At 43.2% G+C, this 22,197-nt stretch overlaps 1 protein-coding gene across 2 annotated transcripts in view; it reads right to left on the reverse strand.

Annotated features, from left to right (window-relative positions):
- The window catches only part of GABRP (gamma-aminobutyric acid type A receptor subunit pi), a 25,416-nt gene extending 3,778 nt beyond the window's left edge, over nucleotides 1-21,638 (reverse strand). Inside the window, exons 1-8 of one of the 2 annotated variants that reach the window (XM_004371207.2) lie at nucleotides 21,529-21,638; nucleotides 20,693-20,811; nucleotides 15,870-15,937; nucleotides 14,168-14,385; nucleotides 11,139-11,221; nucleotides 4,671-4,808; nucleotides 1,894-2,046; nucleotides 1,147-1,334 (exon numbers count right to left, since the gene is read on the reverse strand). In XM_004371207.2, coding sequence (XP_004371264.1) covers nucleotides 1,147-1,334; nucleotides 1,894-2,046; nucleotides 4,671-4,808; nucleotides 11,139-11,221; nucleotides 14,168-14,385; nucleotides 15,870-15,937; nucleotides 20,693-20,811; nucleotides 21,529-21,581 — 1,020 coding nt within the window. In that variant the 5' untranslated portion in view covers nucleotides 21,582-21,638. The remainder of the gene's footprint in view (nucleotides 1-1,146; nucleotides 1,335-1,893; nucleotides 2,047-4,670; nucleotides 4,809-11,138; nucleotides 11,222-14,167; nucleotides 14,386-15,869; nucleotides 15,938-20,692; nucleotides 20,812-21,528) is intronic. The other variant, XM_012554111.2, reaches the window with a different exon arrangement.
- Nucleotides 21,639-22,197: the final 559 nt, after the last annotated feature.

The following is a 22,197-nucleotide window of genomic DNA, read 5'->3' on the forward strand; positions in this document are numbered from 1 at the left end:
CTTGCTTGCTGAAAGTGAAGAGGACTTGAAGCACTTACTGATGAAGATCAAAGACTACAGCCTTCAGTATGGATTACACCTCAACATAAAGAAAGCAAAAATCCTGACAACTGGACCATTAAGCAACATCATGATAAATGGAGAAAAGATTGAAGTTGTCAAGGATTTTATTTTACTTGAATCCATAATCAACGCCCATGGAAGCAGCAGTCAAGAAATCAAACAATGTATTACATTGGCCAAATCTGCTGCAAAAGACCTCCTTAAAGTGTTAAAAAGCAAGATGTCACTTTGAGGACTAAGGTGCTTCTGACCCAAGCCGTGGTATTTTCAATTGCCTCATATGCATGTGAAAGCTGGACAATGAATAAAGAAGACAGAAGAATTAATGCCTCTGAATTATGGTGTTGAAGAATATTGAATATACCGTGGACTGCCAGAAGAATGAACAAATCTGTCTTGGAAGACGTACAGCCAGAATGCTCCTTAGAAGAGAGGATGGAGAGACTTCATCTCACTTACTTTGGACATGTTATTGGGAGGGACCAGTCCCTGGAGAAGGACATCATGCTTGGTAAAGTAGAGGGTCAGCGAAAAAGAGGAAGCCCTCAACGAGATGGATTGACACAGTGCTGCACCAATGGGCTCAAACATAGCAATGATTTTGAGGATGGCTCAGGACCGGGCAGTGTTTTGTTCTGTTGTACATAGGGTCACTAAGAGTAAGAATTGACCCCACTGCACCTAATAACAACAGCAAAAAAAAAAAAAAAAAAAAAAAATTTCCATATGTTTTTCAGTAAACCACTACTTGTAAGATTTAAGAATATAAGAATTCAAAAAGGATTAAATAGTAAATCCATATTAATCAGAAACTCGTAAACAGCTGATCATGTTTGGTTTGCTACTGGGTTTTTCTTGGGTGCTTGTTTTTGTGATTTTATGTTGCAAACAGATAACAGTGATTTTCTGTTGGAAAATTAAACATATTAACATCTCATTGTATTTGGCGAAAAGAACAGGCTCTCTCTACGGGATATCATGAATTCCAGATGCCCCCTCCAATGCAAACAAGGTTGAGAATCACTGGAGCAGAGTAGATCACTGGAGGGCAGGACCAGGTCCAGCTCATCTCTATATTCTTACCCTATCTTTGGCTGCCATCCGTTGTAAGGAGCTGTAGTGGGCAACCGCATATTCCAGTAGGGCCCCAAACACGAAGCTGAAGCAGATCCCCAGGTACACATCGATGGCCTTTATGAAGCAGTTGGTGTTGGGAAGAGAAGTGCGGGATCCGATCATCAGTGTGGTCATTGACAACACAGTGGTCACACCTGGAAAAACAAGCAGGCGATGTTCCCACATTCATGGTCAATTAACCCTCCACTCAAGAGATGGCAGGACAAGACTCAGAAATAGAACATATCTCATTTTGAAAGATTTGTGACCTTCCGGAACAGGGTTTATTCACCCATTATTTACAGTTATAAATGATGTGCTTTTCTAGATGTTTTGGCTTCTGTCTTCTCCTTGGAGGGGGGATATTCAGTATACAAAATAATTGACAAGAGACCATCTAATCACATTTCTCCTTTTTGTGTCACTCTAAAACATAAGTTTAAAAATGCGCTACTCCAAAAATAGTCTCTTGCTCTTGCTCTCTTTCTTTGTCCTTTCTCTGTCTGTCTCTGTCTCTCTTTCCCTCTTTCTCTCTCCTTCCTTTTCTCCCTTTTTCTTTCTGTTCTCCTCCCTTCCAACAAAGACTCTCTCAAGAAACCAGCTTCTGGAATTAACCCATGAATATTAATGAAAACAATGAACACTGGTAGAAGAAATAAATAAATAAGGACCTGATAACCCAGTCCTTAGACACCTCCTGTTGGAGTGGCTTACCAATGCAGGTTCTTGCAGGAACTGAATCGAGGGAGATCCAAAATGAAACCCAGGATAACACCACCAGGAAAGTGGAAGGAACATAGGTTTCCAAAATGAAATACAGGACATTTCTCCGAAGCTCAAATTGCAAGACCAATCGTGTATAATTTCCTGATAAGGTAAACAAGATATGGGAAATCATGTCTGCTCACATAGCAGGATGTTTCCCTATAGGATGTTTAACTTAGATATAGCCACATTACATCCTCTGCAAAACCTAGTTAACTGGATATTCCAGTTAATCAAGAAGTCTCAGTATGGTTTCAAGAAAAGGAATTGCTGTTGCATAGAATGGATTTATGGGGGTTTGGGTGCCCCTCTCACCTATGATATTCTTCTTATGCTTCTCTCTATCATAAAATGCCTACAGCATTATAACTGCTGGTTTCCTGGATGTCTACCTCTCTAGACTGTGTGCCCCTTGGGGGCAGATTCTGAGTCTTTCAATTCTGCAGACGTAAAGCAGTTGTTCAATAAATACCTACTGAATGAAGACTAGCCGTGGTAGTCCATTTTACAAGAATACTACAAAATAGATCTGATGCTAGTGCATATAATTTAATTTTTGATGACTTCAGATTGCACCTCAGAGTCATTCTTAGGAAATGATCCATGTATAATAGATATGAGAGAATTATCATTAATGGAGTTCTGTGTGGCAAAGAGGCTACTATAGCACCAAACATAGACCCATGGGTTAGAGTGCCAAGTTGTGCCTCTATTGAAGGGTAGTGAGCAAATAGCACAGAGAACAGTAGAGGCCAGCAGTAGGCCGGAAGGAAGGGTGAAGAGATTGTCCTCTGGGAATAAGAGAAGTCTGGCTCAGGTTGGAGTTGGGGAAGACAGAGTAGCAGAAGGGAGGACCCCCCACTCCCAATTAAAGCCTGAAATTTAAAACGATACCATTAAATAGCTAAAACAACAGAAACATCACTGGTGAGATACAGGCTAGAATAAAACCCTATAATTTCAGAAATACTTGGGACTCTGGAGATGAACAGATTCTAGCGGGCCACATTGTTGTTGTGTGCTGTCAAGTCGATTTAAACCCATAGCAACTCCGAATAACAGAGTACAACTGCCCCATAGAGCTTCCTAAGCTGTAATCTTTATGGGAGCAGATCACCAGGTGATTACGCCCACGGAGGCGCTGGAGTGTTTGAACCGCTGGCCTTTCAGTGAGCAGCGGAGTGTTTAACCGTTGCGCCACCAGGGCTCCTTTAGGGGCCCGTAGATATTCCTTTATCTATGGATAAATGATTTTTATGATATGATGTGATATTTATGATATCTATGATATTACTTTATAGGTATGGAAATTGAGGCACGAGGAGTTTAAGTAATTTGTGAAAAAACCCTTAGTTAATGGCAGAAGCGAGATTAAAAACCAGGTCTTTGGTCCTCTGGTCCAGGGACGTTCTGTTATTCTATTCTACCTGCTTCACTCCCTTGATTTTGAAGTCTATGTTTCAAGGAACACTTAGAATTAATATTTGACTAAATAATGACCCTCTTTTGTATCGGAAGTAGGTGTGTGCTACCTGGAATTAAATAATTCTGGAGATGGAAACCATTTTTACATGAAACAAAAAATGGGAATCTAGATTTGGTAAAATATGACAACTATAACCCCAGTTCATGAAACCGTTTTTAAAAAAGAGAACGTATTAATTAATTTGTCCATTATAAAGTAATACATGCTAGTCACTTAAATTTCAGAAAATAATAAAAGCAGGAACAGTCCTCTTTCCTTCAGTCTTTTCTCTATGCATGGTGTTCGGTTTCTAATTTTTATGTAGTCATGATCCTGCTGTACAGATAACTTTGCCAGAATGCTTCTTAAAAGCAAGCATGGCAAGACTTTGTCTTGCTTACTTTGGACATGTCATCAGGAAAGACCAATCACTAGAAAAGGACATCATGTTTGGTAAAGCAGAGGGTCAGTAAAAATGAGGGAAAACCTCCATAAGGTGGATTGATTGACACAATAGATGCAGCAATGTGTTCTAACGTACAATCGATTGCGCGGATGGTACAGGACCGGACGTTTCGTTCTGTTATACATAACATCACCGTGAGTTGGCGCCAACTCAATGGCAATTAACAACAGGCTCCATTAAAGCATTTAGTAGTTTTTTTCAGGGTGCGAATACGAAAATAAGCATTCTTAATATGATCGGGAGGAATTGAGAAGAAAATGTCACTGCTTATATATAAAATTAGTTTCTTTTTTGAAAACATCTATTAAAAAATTCCTAGATTATGAGATCCAGCTCTTTCAATAAAGTGAATGAGTAATTCCTTCCTGCCAGCTTAGAATCAATAGGTTGTTTGTGCTATTGTTGGGTACAGCTGATGTCTTCACCTGTGAACTGTGGTCTGGTTTTTTTTTTTCCTTCAGTGGCAGAGAACCAGTTCTCCAGTTAGAAACACCAACAGATTTTATGCACGGGGATGCTGCGGAATTTGAGCAATCATTACAATGTATCTGGAGGTAAGTGGTGCACAGCTGCAGAGCTGGCCCAGAGGTGGCTCTTCAGTGAAACGTTTCAGTCCTGGCTGTGCAATAGGTACAAGGGCTGCGCCCAAACTTGACTCGCCCACCCCCGCCCTGCTGAGCGGTCCCTGAACCCATAGGGGGTAAAGTGGAGAAGGGGTGGTATTTATGACTCAGGGTGCAACCCTCCATTTTGGTTTGGTTATTTCCATTTTGTACAATTTGTTACATAAGTTACCTGTCTCCTGCTGTGACTGGGTGACTAAGGTGAAATACCGTTGTATGGTGTACTGAGCAAGCCGCAGGTTTTCCAGCCCACGCACAGAGTCATTCCCTCTCAGCCACCTGAACTCCACGTCATTCCCATCGTAACCCCCTGCAAATAAAAGGGCATCACGGTCAATGCAAAGTCGTCTCAGATTGAACTGGTCTGGAAAAGTCTACGATATGGAAACAGCATGAGCTTTATCTTGATAGGGATATGTCCAAACCGGGCATGCTTCTCAAGTGTCAATTTAGAATGATCAGTGTCAATTTAGAACGAGCCCCTGGTTGATGTAAATGGTTAAGTGCTTGGCTGCTACCCAAAAGATTTGTGGTTCGAGTCCACCCAGAGACACTTTGGAAGAAAGCCTTGGTGATCTACTTCTGAAAAAGTCAGCCACTGAAAACCCAATGGAGCACAGTTCTACTCTGAAACACACGGGGTTGCCCTGAGTCAGAGTCAACTCCACGGCAACTGGTTTATTTCGAATGAAGCGAACTGCTAGGACTATTTGCCTGTGGCTAAGAACAGGTATTATGCTAAGCATTATTTAGACCTGGTGGATGAAAAACCCCTACGAGTGGCCTCCCTCATTATTTAAATATTTATTGAACACGTATCTGTGAACACATAAAGGCCTATGCTAGATATTGCCCTTCAGGACCATCTAGCAGCTCTGACAGTGTTCTTAGGGACTTCAGAACTGGTCTGTCTGTATTTCCACATTGGCATAAATAAAAAAAAAAAAATTAACTGCATCCACTTTATTAATGTCTGTAAAATGTGCTTTTTAATAAATTTCGATTCAGTTTTACAGTATAGTTGATAATAGTAACAACAGTTAGCTTTTATTAAACATTATTTTGCAATCTGATACATTCTGTTTGGAATGTCATCACAAACTTGAAAGCTAGACAATTCTATATTTTTTTCAATTCTAAAATGAACTTCTTTTTCATATTTTCTGAAATTGGGATGGACCTTCTAACTGATTTATATTTTTAATGTAGAGCTTACTTTTCTTTTTTCCTAAGAAGTTATTATTCAATCAATGGTGTGCCCTAGAATTGAGAAGCTACATGTTCAACCCATTTTATAGGTGAAAATGCTCAGATTCAGAGAGGTTAAGTAACTTGCTCAAGGTAATAAGGAAAACACGTTACTAAGGATGGTATCTGAGTAAATTCTAATCCCAAAGTCCAAGGATGATGATGATGGTAATAACAATAATTTGTATCTTTAGTGAAAGGTTACATTTCTAAGTACTTTGTAACAGTATCACCTCATTTAATCCTCAAAATACCTCTCTGGGAAGATAAACAAATGGTTAATAAGCACATGAATATATGCTCACGATCATTAGTCATTAGAGAAATGCACGTCAAAACTGCAGTGAGATACCACTTCACTCCTGTCAAAACAGCTATAATAAAAAAGACACAGCGTGTGGAAAAACTGCAACAGTCATACATTGCTGGTGGGATTGTAAAATTGTACTGCCACTTTGGAAAACCGTTTGCAATTTCTTAAAAACTTAAACATGAATTTACCATGTGACCTGGCATTCCACTCCTAGGTATCTGCCCAAGGAAGATAAAATCATATTCCACACAAACACTTGTACACAACTATTCATTGCAACATTATATATAATAGCCAAAAAGTGGAAACAATCCAAATGTCCATTAACTGATGAATGGATAAATAAAATGTGATAGATAGATACCGATACAAAGGAATACTACTCTTCAATAAAAAGGAATGAGGTATTGATATATGCTACAAAATGGATTAGCCTCAGAAACATACTAAATGAAAGAGGTCAGTCACCAAGGACAACATATTGTATGATTCCGTTGATATGAAATGTCCAAAATAGGCAAATCTATAGAGACAGAAAGTAGATTAGTGGTTGCCTGGGGCTGGTGGTTGGAATGGAGAGTGATTGTAAATGTGCAAGAGGGAATTTTTTGGGGGGTGATAGAAATGTTCTATCACTGGATTGTAGTGATGGTGGCACAGCTCTGTACATTTACTAAACTTTTACTAAAATTGTACGCTTAAAATGGATGAAATTTATGGTATGTAAATTATACTTCATTAAAACTGTTTTAAAAATCACTCTTTTATTCATGGACTATTAATCTATCCATTTAACTGATGAGGAAACTGAGGTCCAGAGGGGTTAATTACTCATCCAAAGTGACACAGTTTGTGATGGGAAAACCCCAGTGATTCCAGTACCTGTGACCTTAAACATGGAACTATATAGCCTTCATTTTCAAAGGCAACTGGGAAACGTGATGCAGTATTGGGACTGACACTCTGTTAAGTCTTAGGTTATGGAAGCCACTATCTAGCAAGGGTTATCTCTCCTTCCATAGGGCAGAGAAGCATACTTAAGAGCCCTTAGGGGATTTCCAGGTAAGAGTGTCCCTGGGCTTTTTCTTGGAAACACCCAACATGTACTGAAGCTAGCTGTCAAAATAGGTCTAGGATCCCAAAAAGGAGTGGGAGGCGGGGGGAGTGTTATAAAAATGAGTGGAGTCCCTGGGTGGTGCAAATGCTTAACACACTTGACTACCAACTGAAAGGTTAGAGATTTGAGTCCACCCAGAGGTGTCTCAGAAGAAATGCCTGGCGACCTATTTCTGAAAAATCAGCCACTGAAAACCCTTTGATTCTCAAGAAGTTCTTTCTCAAGTACTCTGATACAGGTGGGGTCACCATAATCAAAATCGACTCAACAGCAACTGGTTTTTATAAAAGTGAGCTGTAAAGTCCCTACTTGGGCACTTGGGTTTTACAACCAGTAAATGCTCATAATCTTTGCATTATCCCTGTTCTGTCCCTGGGTGAATATGAACAAGTGTGGGATGGTATCAAATCTTTCATAGGGATGGGGTTAAAAAAAACACCAAAACCCTTGGTGAGGTTTCTGTGCCCAAATAACTGCTAATAAACATTTAGCAAAAGCATCTTCTGTTCACTGGGGACGGGATTTGTGCAAGTAGAGTGCTGAAGTTTCCAGGAGAATCTCCCTCCTGGGATCTGAAATGAGCACAGGCATGACACGTGGAGGGCAATTACTTTTTCCGTGTGGCACTGCAGATGAGTTCTCTTTTTGATAACCTCAAGTTTTATTCTGCCGCCAAACAGCTGTATGTCTTCAAGAAGGTTTTGCATGCATTTAATCAATAAGATAATTAATTTGTCTGAGTCTCTAATTAAACCTCTACCTGTGAAAAATGACTGCTGCCTCCTAATGACTTGCTACTCGGATGTTGGAGCACTTGCATCCTTATTACGTAAGGAGGGCCCACTGGTCTCCAGCTCTTGACTAGTTTTTGCTCCCTTGTATGAGCCCTGCCTGATGCCTTAATAAATCCTGTCTGTAGCACTGTTTTCCCAGGTCACCTATCACAGGTGCAGCCTGCTCAACCACTGAGTGGCTTACTCAGGAACAATGGAGGCTATGCAACAATGCCCGGGAATTCATCTGACACACATCAACGGAGAGCAAATTCTCATTTCTCTTCACGAACACATCCCCAGATGACAAGATAGATGCCCATTTGCTGGCATTACTGTATTAAACTTTATATTTATCAGCTAACATCTTTTAAAAGACTGAAGCAGCTGTGTGGTGTCAATGACTGCTTTGTGTATTTACAATTTCTCACTTCTGCTGTGTTCTTGCTTCCATGCCGTAGCAAATTCTGAGCCCAACCCCTTGTCCTCTGATAACTCCTAGTGATACCCCATGGCTCATTTAAGTGACACTTCCCCTAGAAAGCCTCTGACTCCCCCAGGCTCTCATAGTACCATTACTTTTAATTGTTATAATTTCTTCTATAATAATTATCTAAAGTTCTGTCCCCTCCATTAGACTGTAGACTGCTTGAGGACTGGAACATTGTTTTTATCTTTGTACTGCAAACATCTACCACTATGTCAAACGCAAAGCAGGCACGTAATTGCTGAATGGGTACATGGAAGCATTCAAATGAGGACAGTCAGGGAGAACTCAACCAGTCATCCAGACCAGATGGAGACTATAATGGGTGCAAACAGTTAACACGCTAGGCTGCTAGCTGAAAGGTTGGAGGTTTGAGTTCACCCAGAGGCACCTTGGAAGAAAGACCTGTGATCTACTTCTGAAAAATCAGCCACTGAAAACCCTATGGAGCACAGTTCTACTCTGACACACATGGCATAGCCTGAGTCAGAATCGACTCAATGGCAGCTGGTACTGGTATGTAGAACTGAAGTGTTGGGATAAAGGCAAAAGACTTTCCTTGAAGAAATGATTTTAAGACACACAGAAAAGGAAAAAACACTGGTCTTGGCCCTACATAATGGAAAATAACTGGTAGAAGAATATGTCTGGGGCCACTGATAATCCCACTGTAATTCAATTTAACATTCCATCAGAATTGGGGGAATCCAAAACAAGCATCACGTGGTTACTAAATTTGGGGAAAAATGATGGTAATAAACGGGCACTGGAAAAACTGAAAAGGAGTTACTAAAAGCTTTTTATTATCCTCATATTACTGTTTAAAAGCACTTTCTGTTACACTCAGGAAAAATGTATAGTTCAGATCACGAAACAGCCACTGGAACAAAATCCCTATGTGACTCTCCAGCCCAGGGGAAGGGCGTTAGAGGCAGGGCCAGAGACTTGGGACTCAGCACCCCTATGTTAAGTATCAGTGTTGCTACTTACTGTGTCCCCTTGGGAAAGGTCCTGATCAAAGTGAATCCCAGTTTCTTTAGTGGTAAGGAGTCCCTGGGTAGTGCCAATGGCTAACTTGCTCACTGCTCACTGAAAGATTCGAGATCTGAGTCCACCAGAGGCACCTTAGCAGAAAGGCCTGGTCATCTACTTTCAAAAGGTTACAGCCTTGAAAACCCTATGGAGCACAGCTCTACTCTGCCATACATGGGGTTGCTGTGAGGCAGAATCAACTCTATGGCAACGGGTTTACGGTGGAAAAAAAACAGTATCTAGCTTATAGGACTGTTTGAAAGGCACCTAATACAGTGCCTGGCATGCAGTAAGCAATAGGTAAATGGATGATACAGTATTTATCAGAAAAAGAACATCTCTTATTATTATATATTAATGTTGTTATTATTATTATTTTTAATGAAAAACTTGTTTGGTTAAGTAGACCAGGGAAACAGTAGACAGAGGTCCTATAATACGTTTTGTTATCTCTTCCTAGACTTTCCCTACTTGTGTCTCTACTTCTGTGAGGGATAATGAAGCTTTTTCTAGTAAACACAGCACTTGAACTTTGAGCTAAAAGGGCAGCTTTGAGTGTATTTGCTGACAAATGAAAAGGGGCATTGATGATAGCTCCATGACCTCTTCATCAACTTCTATAGCCACCCATGGCTGATTTGATCCGTGGTGGAGTGAGGGTGGAGCCCTGGTGGTGCAGTGGTTAAGAGCTCAGCTGCTAACAAAAAGGTCAGCAGTTTGAATCCACCAGTCACTCCTTGGAAATTTTATGGGGCAGTTCTACTGTGTCCTATTGGGTCTCTATGTGTCAGAATTGACTTGACTGCAATGGTTTTTTTTTGGGGGGGGCAGGGGGAGGGTGGGTGCCGATTATAGTCATAGAGTGATGCATGAGGAACTCACCTGGAATCATAGACCCTCTGAAGATTAGTAGCCATGGCATAAATAAAATGTTAAATGTTTAGGTATTAGGTGCTAGTCTAGACCAGTTTTCACCAAAATGTTTTCTATAAAACGGTTGTCCTGCAAAATACTCGATGCAACAAAATTCCACGGTTAAATAAGTTTGGGAAACGCTACTACTCCCTCTTGGAAATTAAAGGTGCTTAAAAGCTCAGCGGTTAACAGCTTGGCTGCTAACCAAAAGGTCGGCAGTTCGAATCCACCAGCTGCTCCCTGGAAAACCTATGAGGCAGTTCTACTCTGTCCTGTAGAGTCGCTATGAGTCGGAATCAATTCAGCGTCAATGGATAAGGTCATAAAGTCTCTGTCATAACGACTCACCTCTTCTGTTGTAGCATGAAAGCAGTCATAGACATTAGGTAAATGAATGGGCGTGGATGTGTTCCAATACAGCTTTATTTATAGAAACAAGTGGTGGGCTGGAGTTGGCCCAGGGTGGGCAGTAGTTTGCTGACCACTGGCCTAGACTATTAACTGCATTCAAACATTTCCTTTGGGTGAAAATATTTGGTAACAGTTGACAATGGCCATCCTTAAAGATGTAATGTTGGAAGGTTTTTCTTCATGCAGTCTTTAAATTTCTCTGCAAGTACAGCCAGGAGGGCTGAACCAACTATGAACGAACATCAAGAGAAGAAAGGACACTATATACAGGACACTCTTCATGAATACACAGATCTAAGCTACCCAGGAAAATCATCCAAGGGGCTTCTAGGATATATACTCACAGCTTTCCAGCTGCAACTTGCATGTCTGTGTGTCCATGGGGTATTTAGACAGATCCATGTTACATCCAACAGTTGTTGTGATTCTATGAAAGGAAAAATGGGTTCAAAAGTGTGTTATGAAGATGCTATAGAAAGTATTGGACCGATAAACAACATCATGATAAAGGGAGAAAAAATTGAAGTCAAGGATTTCATTCTATTTGGTTCAACAATCAACGTCCATGGAAGAAACAGTCAAGAGATCAAACGATGTATTGCACTGGGCAAATCTGCTGCAAAGACCTCTTTAAAGTGTTAAAAAAGCAAAGATGTCACTTTGATGACTAAGGTGCACCTGACCCAAGCCATGGTCTTTTCAATTGCTTCATATGCATGTGAAACCTGGACAATAAAATAGGAAGACAGAAGATTTGATGTATTTAAATGGTGGTGCTGGCAAAGAATATTGAATATACTATGGACTGCCAGAAGGATAAACAAATCAGTTTTAGAAGAAATACAACCAATGCTCCTTAGAAGCAAGGATAGTGAGACTTTGGTTTGCTTACTTTGGACACATCATCAGGAAAGACCAATTGCTAGAGAAGGACATGATGTTTGGTAAAGTGGAGGGTCCATGAAAACGAGGGAAACCATCAGTGGACGGATTGACCCAGTAATCTCAACAATGGGCTCAAACACACCAAAGATCATGGAGATGGCTCAGGAATGGGCAACATTTCATTCTGTTATACATGGGGTCGTCACAAGTCGGAGCCAATTGGAAAGCAGCTAACAACAATAACAGCAACATAGAAAGTATGTGTTTCTATGGGCCACTGGAAGATGACCGTCATTTTGACTCTTACAGTGAACATGTGGCTTGTAGCCTGCATTCAAAGCATACCTGAGGTTCTCTGTGTCCAACAACACCTGAGAGACTCGGTTAAACTGGAGTCCAGGGTGGAGAAAGTTGGAATGTTTGCAATTCAGAGGCCAAACCTCTGATAATGTCACAGAGGAGAATCATGCATTGGCTTGTTTGAGATGCTTTCACACATAGTTTTTAAATTTAATCTTCATGACAAACTCACGAGGAGCTAGAACATCTATTGCTGTCACTATTGTCACCATTTGACAACAGATGTAGGTGCACACAGCTATTAGTGGCCGAACTGGGACTGAGCCCAGGTCTCCTGGCTGTGCTGTTCTCATAGATTTCTGCCTCCTTGAGGAGATCAAGATACAGAGAAAATGGAGGGCCTCAGAGGACACCAGCCACTTGTTTCTTGGGGCTCAGGCCCAAAGACATTCAATTATACATCAGTTATGCCCTCACAGTGGAGATTTCAATCATTTTCCTTTTTCTTCAGTGTCACACCTTTTCATCATGCACTCCTTATTTATTAAGCACAGCACTGGGTGGTGCAAAAGGTTAACACGTTAAACTGCTAACTGAAAGGTTGGGGGTTTCAGTTCCACCCAGAGGCACCTCAGAGGAAAGGCCTGGCAGTTTACTTTAGAAAAATCAGCCACTGAAAACACTTTGGAGCATAGTTCTACTATGACACATGTGGGGTCGCCACAAGTCAGAATCGACTCAATGGCAACTGGTTCTTTATTCATTAAGCACTATGCTAGGTGCTGGTGGAGAGTGGGAAGTGGAAGTGATTATGGCATGGTGCCTGCCTTGAAGAAGCTTACACTCCCTTAAAGGAGACAGAGAATAATAACCACTGCCACTTGCTAAGTGCTTACCATGAGCCAGTCCCCGGGCTGTGCTTCATGTGCATTATCCCTTTGAATTTTTACAACAGCTCTCCCTGTTAGGAAATATTATTATCCTCATTTCGCTGCTGAGGAAACTGAGGCTCAGAGAGTCAAGTAACTTGCCTAAGGTCACAGAGCTGCTAAGGCACAGAACAGGAACTTGCACCTAAATCTGTCTGACTCTAGAGCCAAGCTATTAACCATCATCTTCTATTTTTAATCCTACAAAAGACAGATTGTGCTATGTGCCGTAATACAGACAGACGTGCACGCACGCGTGCACACACGGGCTGTGGGAACATGGGGAAGAGGGGCGTTAATGTTGATTGGAGTGGCTGGTCAAGGGAGAGGTCTAGTTAGGCTTCTTGAAAGAGAAGTTGGGATTTTGGCTGATCTTTGCAAAGTTCAGTACAGCTAAGGAGTGTCCAATGAAAAATCCAGAAGTTCAGTTTATTGGTTGGCTTGGCCTTTGCTTTAAAACTTCAGCATCCGACTATCATATCTGGGATTAAAGATAATCCCTGTGAGTACTGGTCCCTGGCCTTTTCCCAAAGCCTCTGGGAGCACTGGTTTGAACAGCCCTTAGTGGTGGGGATGGTCTCTGCCTGTGAGCTGCTGCATGTGGCACCTAAAGCATCTTTCCTATTCCAGCCAACTGGTGGCTTGATGAACAATTGGGTAGAAGGAACTTTTGGCCTCATGGATTTGGGGAGGGGACAAGGGGAGTCTAACGCTGCAGGGGGCATTGGCCTTGCTCTGTACAAAAATTACACAGACACATAGAGGTGCATTCTGGAGCTACCCCAGCTTTGCTGAGCCCAACGAAAGGATAGCTCCTTGCATCCAGCTCTCCATTTGCTCTTGCTGTTTGCTTGCTTCTTCCCTTGCTAGCTCCCTTTCACCTTCTAAGACTCGGCTCAGAGTCCCGTGAAAACATCCTCTAACATCACCCCAAACCACCAACCTGCTCCCAACTCAGTTCATCAGCATCCTGGAGCTCCTTTGTTTACACTGAGGGCAGTATCTTATTCAGCTTTTTATCCTCTGGGGTCAGCACACGGCTGGACATAGAGAAGGTGTTCATAGATGCTTGTTGAACTAAACAGACCCAAGAGAAGGCCCTTGTGCTTGGGGGACAAGGATCTAAGGAGGCAGGAGCATGAGTAGCGTAGAACCTCAGAGTGGGTATTAGAGCACTAGTGAGAACCACCCACCATGTACCTGTGCCTCCTCTCCCAGCTACTTCCCCTCCAACCCTGAGGTCTCATATGCCCAATTACCTGAGAGCATACAGGACCGTGCCATTGGAGAAGAGGCGAATAAGCCTGTTTCCCACAGTGACTTCGTGGAGGAAGGATGTCTTGGATTCCACGATGTAAGTATCAGGGACCCAGAGAAAATCTACAAGGCGTGCATCCAGAGTGAAGCTCTTGTTTCCTTCAAACACCAGTCGCTGATCCGTCCAGCGCTGTCGGAGGTATATGGTGGCTGTGTAGTCCTGCAGGGGTAGAAATGAGCGGGAGGAGAAGGATTCTGAAAATGCAAGGAAAGAGGCCAAGTCTTACTCCCCTCCCTGCCTCTGGTTAGATAAAGAGTACATACTACAGTAGATACTGGTGAATCAAGTTATGTTTTGAGGTGGTGGCCTGTAGCAATAAGAGACCGACGATTTATTCTAGATAGTAACTTCCACTGTCAAAGGGGAATACCACAAGACCATGTTCACAGTCTTAACTTATTTGGCATGAAAGCTCATGTTGCCCTCAGATGACAAATGCCCCACCACATTTTTGAAGATTTGGTGGGCTAAGTGCTCGGTTGTCCAGGATTTGCCCAGAATGACACCAGGCCTTCTTAGCTGACTGCCTTTAGTTTTATCTTATGTTTAACTTGTTTTCTTAAGTGAGCAGAATGTTGTAAGCAGCTGTGTGACTGTCAGTTTTCATCAGCTTGTCTCCCATTCTGTGAGGGACCATGTGATACCCAGGCTTCCTCACTGCACTTTAATTTTGTTCCTCAATTTTTATGCCTCACGGAATGTACCCACTCTACTCCCTGGTTTCTCTCCTTCTGGCCTTTGAACCCATTTTCTTTCTGCTATTTAGAAAATCTGTTTTGCAAGATTTTTGGGATAAGTCTGCAGCTTCTGCCCTTCAGAATGGAGGAGGGCTGTAAGTCTTTCTTCTCTGGTTTGAGTGGCTAGAAAGTTGTGAGGTGCAGAAAGCAATTTTGCCTTTTTTTTTTTTTTTTTTGATTGTTGTTGAGAACATACACAGCAAAACATACACCAATGCAATAATGTCTACATGGCAGTTTGGCCTTTTGTTCTGGGCTTCTGAGAGCCGTGACTACAGAGGCTCACCTGGAGGCCCAATTCTGATTGAGCCTCACAAGGTGTGATGTAATTTATCACGGCCAACCGGTGAGGCTGATAAAAGCCATGAGCCCTGAGGCTCAGATGGAGCTTCTTGGTTGGTTTAAGAACGAACATCTGCTCTTGAATGGGTAGCGCATCTCCTGGGAACATGGAAGATTCCCACTGGGACCCTTCCCATGTCTTTATTTATATCCTTTTTTTAAATATTAAAGCTGTTATCACAGTTATGGTGTTTCCCATGAGCTCTGTGAATCATTCCAGTGAATTATAGGACCCAAAGGAGTATTGGGACTGGCTAGATTGAAGTGGAGGGAGTCATGTGGACTCCTGAGCTTACAGCTGGTACCTGCTGACCTGGCCCCAGGTGACTAAGGATGAGAGAGAAGGGCTTTGTGGGCAGCTGGGGTCTAAACTGAACAGGCAAAGGAAGCTGAGATCCCCATAGGATGCAGCTGGCTTGTGCAGTGGGATTTGTTGTCCATCACACAACTTGGCATCAGAGTTGGGTGATATTAGTCTCCGTGGACTGGTTTGCACGAACGTGTATCCCCATTAAATACAAGAACAGTGACTCCTCGGGTGGAATGTGAAGTGATAACACTTACCATGTTACTCTCTGAAATACTAGAAATGCTTGCAATGTCGAGAGTCAGTGCTATCTGAACTGGTTCTCCTAAGAATGAAGAAAAAACAGGAAAGACTTACCCAGAAGGACAAACATAAGATTTCCTAACACAACATTTTGTGCATTAAAAAAAAAACAAACTATGAATTACAAAAGTAATACTTGCTTGTGGAAAAATGTTAAACAATCTAGAAGGATATAAAGTAAAAAGTTAATTTCTACCCTCCCCCTCTTAGGAGGAACCATTGTGTATAGTGTGGCTCCTTTTTCTATAAAAAAAAAATGCACAAATATATAGTTATTTTAATATATACAAGGGACCATGATGTATATCATTGGTGCATAGTTTAAAGAAAGCAGTGGTAAGGTATTTGGTACTTCTTACATGAAAGATTTTCCTATGGCACTTGCAAAGGACTGATCACTTAGAAATTTAACAGATTTGGACTGATAGTATACAGATTTCTTTTTCTTTTTCCCCTCAACTAAGTAGATTTACCACAAGATGGCATTCAAGGTTGCTCATGATTATGCCTTTGCCTACTGCCTGACACTTCTCCCTTGTTTGTTTACCCTCCAGTAACCCTAAACTATTTAGAATTCCAGAACCTTCCCTATTTGGTCCAGGGTACAGACTCTGTTAGAAATCCTGCAGGCTCAGCAGGCAGGCCAGACTCTAGACAGCACAGTCTTAGCTCTCAAGACAAAGACCTTACAGCCGCTGTTCTCAGAAGTCAGGCCAGACAGGGGAGTTTATTCTTCTTCAGGCTGCTGATGTGGAAGGAGAGCCTGGCAGTCAGAGAGATGTGTGCTTAGATCTCAGTCCTGTCACATCCCAGCTCTGCGATCTTGGAAAAGTTACTGCATCTTTCAGAGCTATGATTTTCTCACCTGCAAGTGGGAATAACACTAATGACACATAAAGTCGTGGTGGGGGTAACAATGGGCACATGACAGCTTCTTTGCAGAGAGGTGGCAAGAGGGACTATACGTGAGCCAGGAATCCAGAAAAAAACAGCTGCTGTGGCATCAATTCCAATTCATGGCAACCCCATATGTGTCAGAGTAGAACTGTGCTCCACAGGGTTTTCAAGAACTGATTTTTCAGAATTAGATCACCAGGCCTTTCTTCTGAGGTACGTCTGAGTGGACTTGAACCTCTAGCCTTTCAGTTAGAAGTCGAGTGTGTTAACCATTTATACCACTCAGAGAACGTGCTGATAAATAGTCATCTGTACAAAGTTCCCAGCATGTGTCTGCCATGTAATACATGCCCAATAAATGGCATTTTCCCTCTCTTTCATAGTCTTAGTTACTTTTGGAAAGGAAATCACTGTCCTCACCAGGTTAATAGATGCAATAGCATTCACTTGTGATAAATAGCTGGTGGTGCCTGGGACAATGCATTAACCAGGAAAAGGAGAGGCAGAATTTGAAAGAAGCTTAACAACATTTAATTGGTAGGAGTCAGACAAAGCTACCTGATTAAGGAAACCAAGCTGTGGAATACAGGTAAGATATTTGGAAATGGAGTTTTAGAGCCAAGGCAGTTAAAAAATAATTAAGCATTCATACTTTGTGGAAAAGGGGAAGGTCTTTGATGACAGACATTGGAAGATGCTGCAAGAGTGTGGTGCTAAGTGGCTTTCTGCCCCTCAAGGCAGCATGGTGCAGTGTCAAGAAGAGAAACCTGGGTTCAGACAGAAGTGTTTGAATCCCATGCTGGCCATTTTCTAGCTGTGTGACCTTGAGTATGTTGCTAAACTTCTCTGTGCGCAGTTTTCTCACCAGTGAGATAGTGCTACTGGTGCCTGCCATCAAGGGTTGTGCTGCAAGGTTACAGCATCTGTTTTGAGTCCCTGGAACATGGCGGACAGTTGGTCAGTGTTCATTTTCCTCCCAAAGGAATGTGGAGCATGGAAAATACACCAGAGCTCTGGCACCACTGTGTTTCTGTAAGTTGGTTTCTAGACGGTCTAGTCCAGACCTTGCCTCAGTTGGCTTTTCTATGGACCAGAGCTTGTGCTTTCTTCCCCTTGAGTTATAGAATTTAGCTGTGCCACCAGAGGGCAGCTTTATCCTAGGAAAGAGGTCAAAGCCAATTCCTGGGCAGTGTTTACTGTCACCTGCTTGCAAACCTTTGCTCTGTCCAGCTCAGCCCTTAAAAAATCCTGGGGAGGGCCTGTCTCTTAAGAACCTCAGGGTCCTAGAGCCTGGATGGACAGACATTATAGAGGCTACCACACAAACGGAGGTCCCTTTAAGAGGCAGAGTGCCAGGAGGTTCCTAACAAGGGGAAGAGAAGATGCTGTGCCTTCCCCTCTTTTTGACTGAGGAGCCCTTGCCCCATTCTCACCCCAGAAGATTCTGGGGCTCACATTCCTTCAGTCTACTCTGGCTCCATGTTCTCAGAACGAGCACTTTGCTCAAGGCTCCTGCGTCTTGTTGGCCAGCGAGCAGGTGAACGAGAAGGGCTATGCCCCGGCCTAATTGTTTGGGATTCAGGTGGCAAGAGAAATTGTTGAGTGGACTTAAGCAAGGTATGCAGACTCACATGCTTGTCATTAGTGTTCAGTGGGGTCTAGGAAAGCCAGGGGATTTCAACTCTCTCTAGGTCCCCTCCATGGTTTTGTTGTTGTTAGCTAGCATTGAGTCAGCCCCCGACTCGTGACAACCCTATGCATAATGGAACAAAATGCTGCCGGGTCCTGTGCCATCTCTATAACTGGTTGCAAATCAGACTGTTGCAACACATAGAGTTTTCACTGGCTGAATTTTTGGAAGTAGATCGCCAGGCCTTTCTTCCTAGTCCATCTTAGTCTGGAAGCTTCATTGAAACCTGTTCAGCATCCTAGCAACACACAAGCCTCCACTGATAGATGGGTGGTGGCTGGGCATGAGTTGCGTTGGCCAGGAATCAGACCTGGGTCTCCTGTATGGAAGGCAACAATTCTGCCACTGGAACACCACTGCCGCTCCCTTTAACATAAGGATCTCAAATCCTAATTGTGTGGCCATGAAAATGCATCTCTCAGATCTCTCTGAGGGGAGTGTGACTGACAGAGGGCTCCAGCTGCTGAGCTCTGAAATCTACCATCACATTCTATCACCACATACACGGTGTGTGGGATTTGGCCTACTACTTGGTGTACGGTCCAACTAGTGACCGAGCGCAGCAGGGATACTGAGGCAAGCCTGTCCCGGGAGGCACAGGGATGGGAGACTCTGATGGGCAACTCTGGCTCAAGGACTCCCTGGCAGCTTTCCAAACACACTCAGAACTGCACTGTAGTCACAGACACTTCTACCCAACCCTCCTTCTTTCCCTCTCTCCTTTCCCCGGGGTCAGACCTGCACCACAGTCTGATGGCTCTTCCAGCTTCTCCTTCCTCCTGCCCCATTTTTCCTCACAGATATTGCCCCAAAAATATCTTGGACGGGTAATCTTTTGGCGTCTGCTCCTCAGAGGACCTGGACTAACACACTAATTGTAGATCTGATCAGAGAATTTTATCATCTGAAGGGAGAAGCAGAAAGGGAAAGGGATTAAAACAGAATGCACTCCAATGATGTGGCAGGCACTGCGCTTCATGCTTACACACTTCACCTCCTTCAGTCCTCCCTTGGAGGTAGATGGTGTTTCTCCATTTTACAGAAAGCAAAACTGAGGCTCAGAAAAGCTGACACTCTAGAAGTCAAATTCAGGTTTGTCCAAATCCAAGGTTCTTTCCGCTACTTTCTACTCCATACTGTGAGGATTTAGAGACCACCTTGATTCAAACTCATATTTTATAAATAAAGAGACTGAGACTCTGTGAAGAGGTATGTAGCTGGCCTCATTGCCTTCCTCCTTCCCTCATTCTTTCAACAAATACTTGCTGAAAACCTGCCATATGACAAGCAGTGAACTGCTGCTGGGGTTAGTGAGGTAAATAAGCAAGATTCCTTCAAGGGGCTGCAGCCTAGAGCTGAGACAGATACAGAACCAGCTATAGGTACAGTATAACAAGGGAATGGCTATAATTTGGAAGTATGTTCAAAATAAAGTGTGAAGAATGGGGATGGAGCCTCAAGGAACCAGGGAAGGCTTCTCAGAGGTGGTAGCCTTTGATCTAAGACATGAGGGAAAAATTGACATTTTCTTGGTAGTTTAGTTGGAAGAAGCAATTCCAGGCAGACAAACAGCCTCTGCAAAGGCAGGGAGGCCAGGGAGGCCAGGAGCGTTCTGGGCACACTTGCGGAGCAGCGTGGGAGGTGCAGGTAGAGGGGTGCAGGAAAATGAGCCTGGCAGACAGATACAGCTGGGCTATGAAGGGCCTGGTGTGCCCTGAAAATGGCTCTGGAGTCTATTCTGAATATGCTGGGGTGCATGCAAGTGTTCTGGGCCGGCAAATGACCCAAGGTGGCGGCCATTCAAGTTGCAGTGTGGGAGATTAGCCTGCAGGGGGCAGGCTAGAGGCAGAAAGACGAGGTAGGGTGGTCCTGGTGAGAAGTTGGTGAGCCCCGTGAATAGACATTGGAAGTGGGCGCAAAAGGAAGAAAGACTGTGTATGAGAGGCTGTTAGGAGGCTCTCGTAACTCCCTTAGCGGGGAAGAGTATTTCCTTATCCTGCAGCTGGAGAGGCAAAGTGCTTTCTCCAAGGTAGCATGAAGAATCATTGGCAGTTTTCCTCATGCATCACTGCCAATCCTTAAGCAGGCTGCAGAGGAGAAAAGCAAGTCAACCTCCTGGAATCCTCCACTGGATATTGTCTCTGTTCCTGCCCTTTAGAATGGATGTCCTGGACAAAAAGGATGACCTACCGCCAAAATTAGGCCTGAGGAATTTGTTATATCCTGCTGTGAGGTTGTCAAAGCCAGGCAGGGAAAGCTTGTCACTTCTGCCTACCTCGACGTTAAACCGATTCCCCTGGACACACAATCTGAAAAAGAGAATGGGTTTTGGTATGTATGCTTGCTCATGCAGGCAGAAACATGGATACATAGGAACTTGAGCTTGTGTTTGCACACGTGTGTGTGTGTGTCTTGTGCCCTTGTACCTGCAGTGACTTTCCCAAAGAGAAATCTCAAATTTTAATCAGAATGGCGTGGTAATTCGGGAATCCTCCAAGTGTCTTCTCAATAAACACAAGGGATTCATCCATCTATGACCATTTGGTAAGCTTGAGTTTTCTAGACAGAACAAATTTGTTGTTGTTGTTAGCTGTTATCAAATTGGCTCCCAACTCATGGTGATCCCATGTACAATGGGATTGGACCATTGTGATCCACAGGGTTTTCATTGGCCAATTTTCAGAAGTAGATTACCAGGCCTTTCTTCCTAATCCATCTTAGTCTGGAAGCTTCACTGCACCCTGTTCAGCATCACAGCAACACACAAGCCTCCACTGATGGATGGAGCATTGGCCGGGAATTAAACCCAGGTCTCCCACATGAAAGGTGAGAATTCTACCACTGAACCGCCACTGCCCTCTAGACAGAATAAATGGCAGGACATATTATTGTTCTTTTGCTGCAGGGAGGTGAATGTCGAGGTTTGCCTTACTGTTGGTGAGTAGAAAGAGCTGCCAGCCCTCCCACCGCGTACCTATACACAAAGTGATTTAGACAAAGGCCATTTTGGGGATAGCAAAGTTCACCTCTGAGTGAAGAGACTTAGGCACGTGAAGATCAAGCGGAGGCTGCAGCTCATGTTGAGGAGCTGCTCACACAGGGCAAGGTCAAAGCAGGAATCACCTGGGGAAAGAGATGGGGCAAGGTGGGAGGCAGAACGTCCAAAAGGCTCACCTATGTCCAGGCCAGCTTCTCTCCCCTGTGACTTATCAGTCGCAGCATTTACTCAACGTATGTGGGGAACAGCCTCTTTCCATACCTTTTGGTTACAGATTCTGGTCCACACATCTAGAAATGGCTCCATTTTTGAGGATTACATTTCAAGTCCACCCTAAATAAAGACTGAGACTTTGTTTAGAGAGTGGCTCACCAGCCCCAGAAATGCAACCAGTCCATTCTGTGCTGTGTATCTGGGGAGCCCCATGACTGAACTTGCCTTGTCCTTGTCCTGACCTTACCCTGTTGTTCTGAATTTACCAGGAAGGACACCCCAAATGTACACTCATCTCAACTGAGCCAGACATTCTCTTATTTATCCTAAGATCTATGCTTGTTAAGCAGGTCACGTAGACAGGAAATGAAAACTTTCTGAGAACCTTTCATGGGCCAAGTAATGTATCCTCACAATAGCCTAGTGATGTAGGCAGGATAATCCCTGAATTACAGATGAGGACACAGGGGCTCGTGGAAACGAC

This window comes from Trichechus manatus, unplaced genomic scaffold, assembly GCF_000243295.1.
Source record: "Trichechus manatus latirostris isolate Lorelei unplaced genomic scaffold, TriManLat1.0 scaffold00011, whole genome shotgun sequence".
Lineage (NCBI taxonomy): Eukaryota > Metazoa > Chordata > Mammalia > Sirenia > Trichechidae > Trichechus > Trichechus manatus.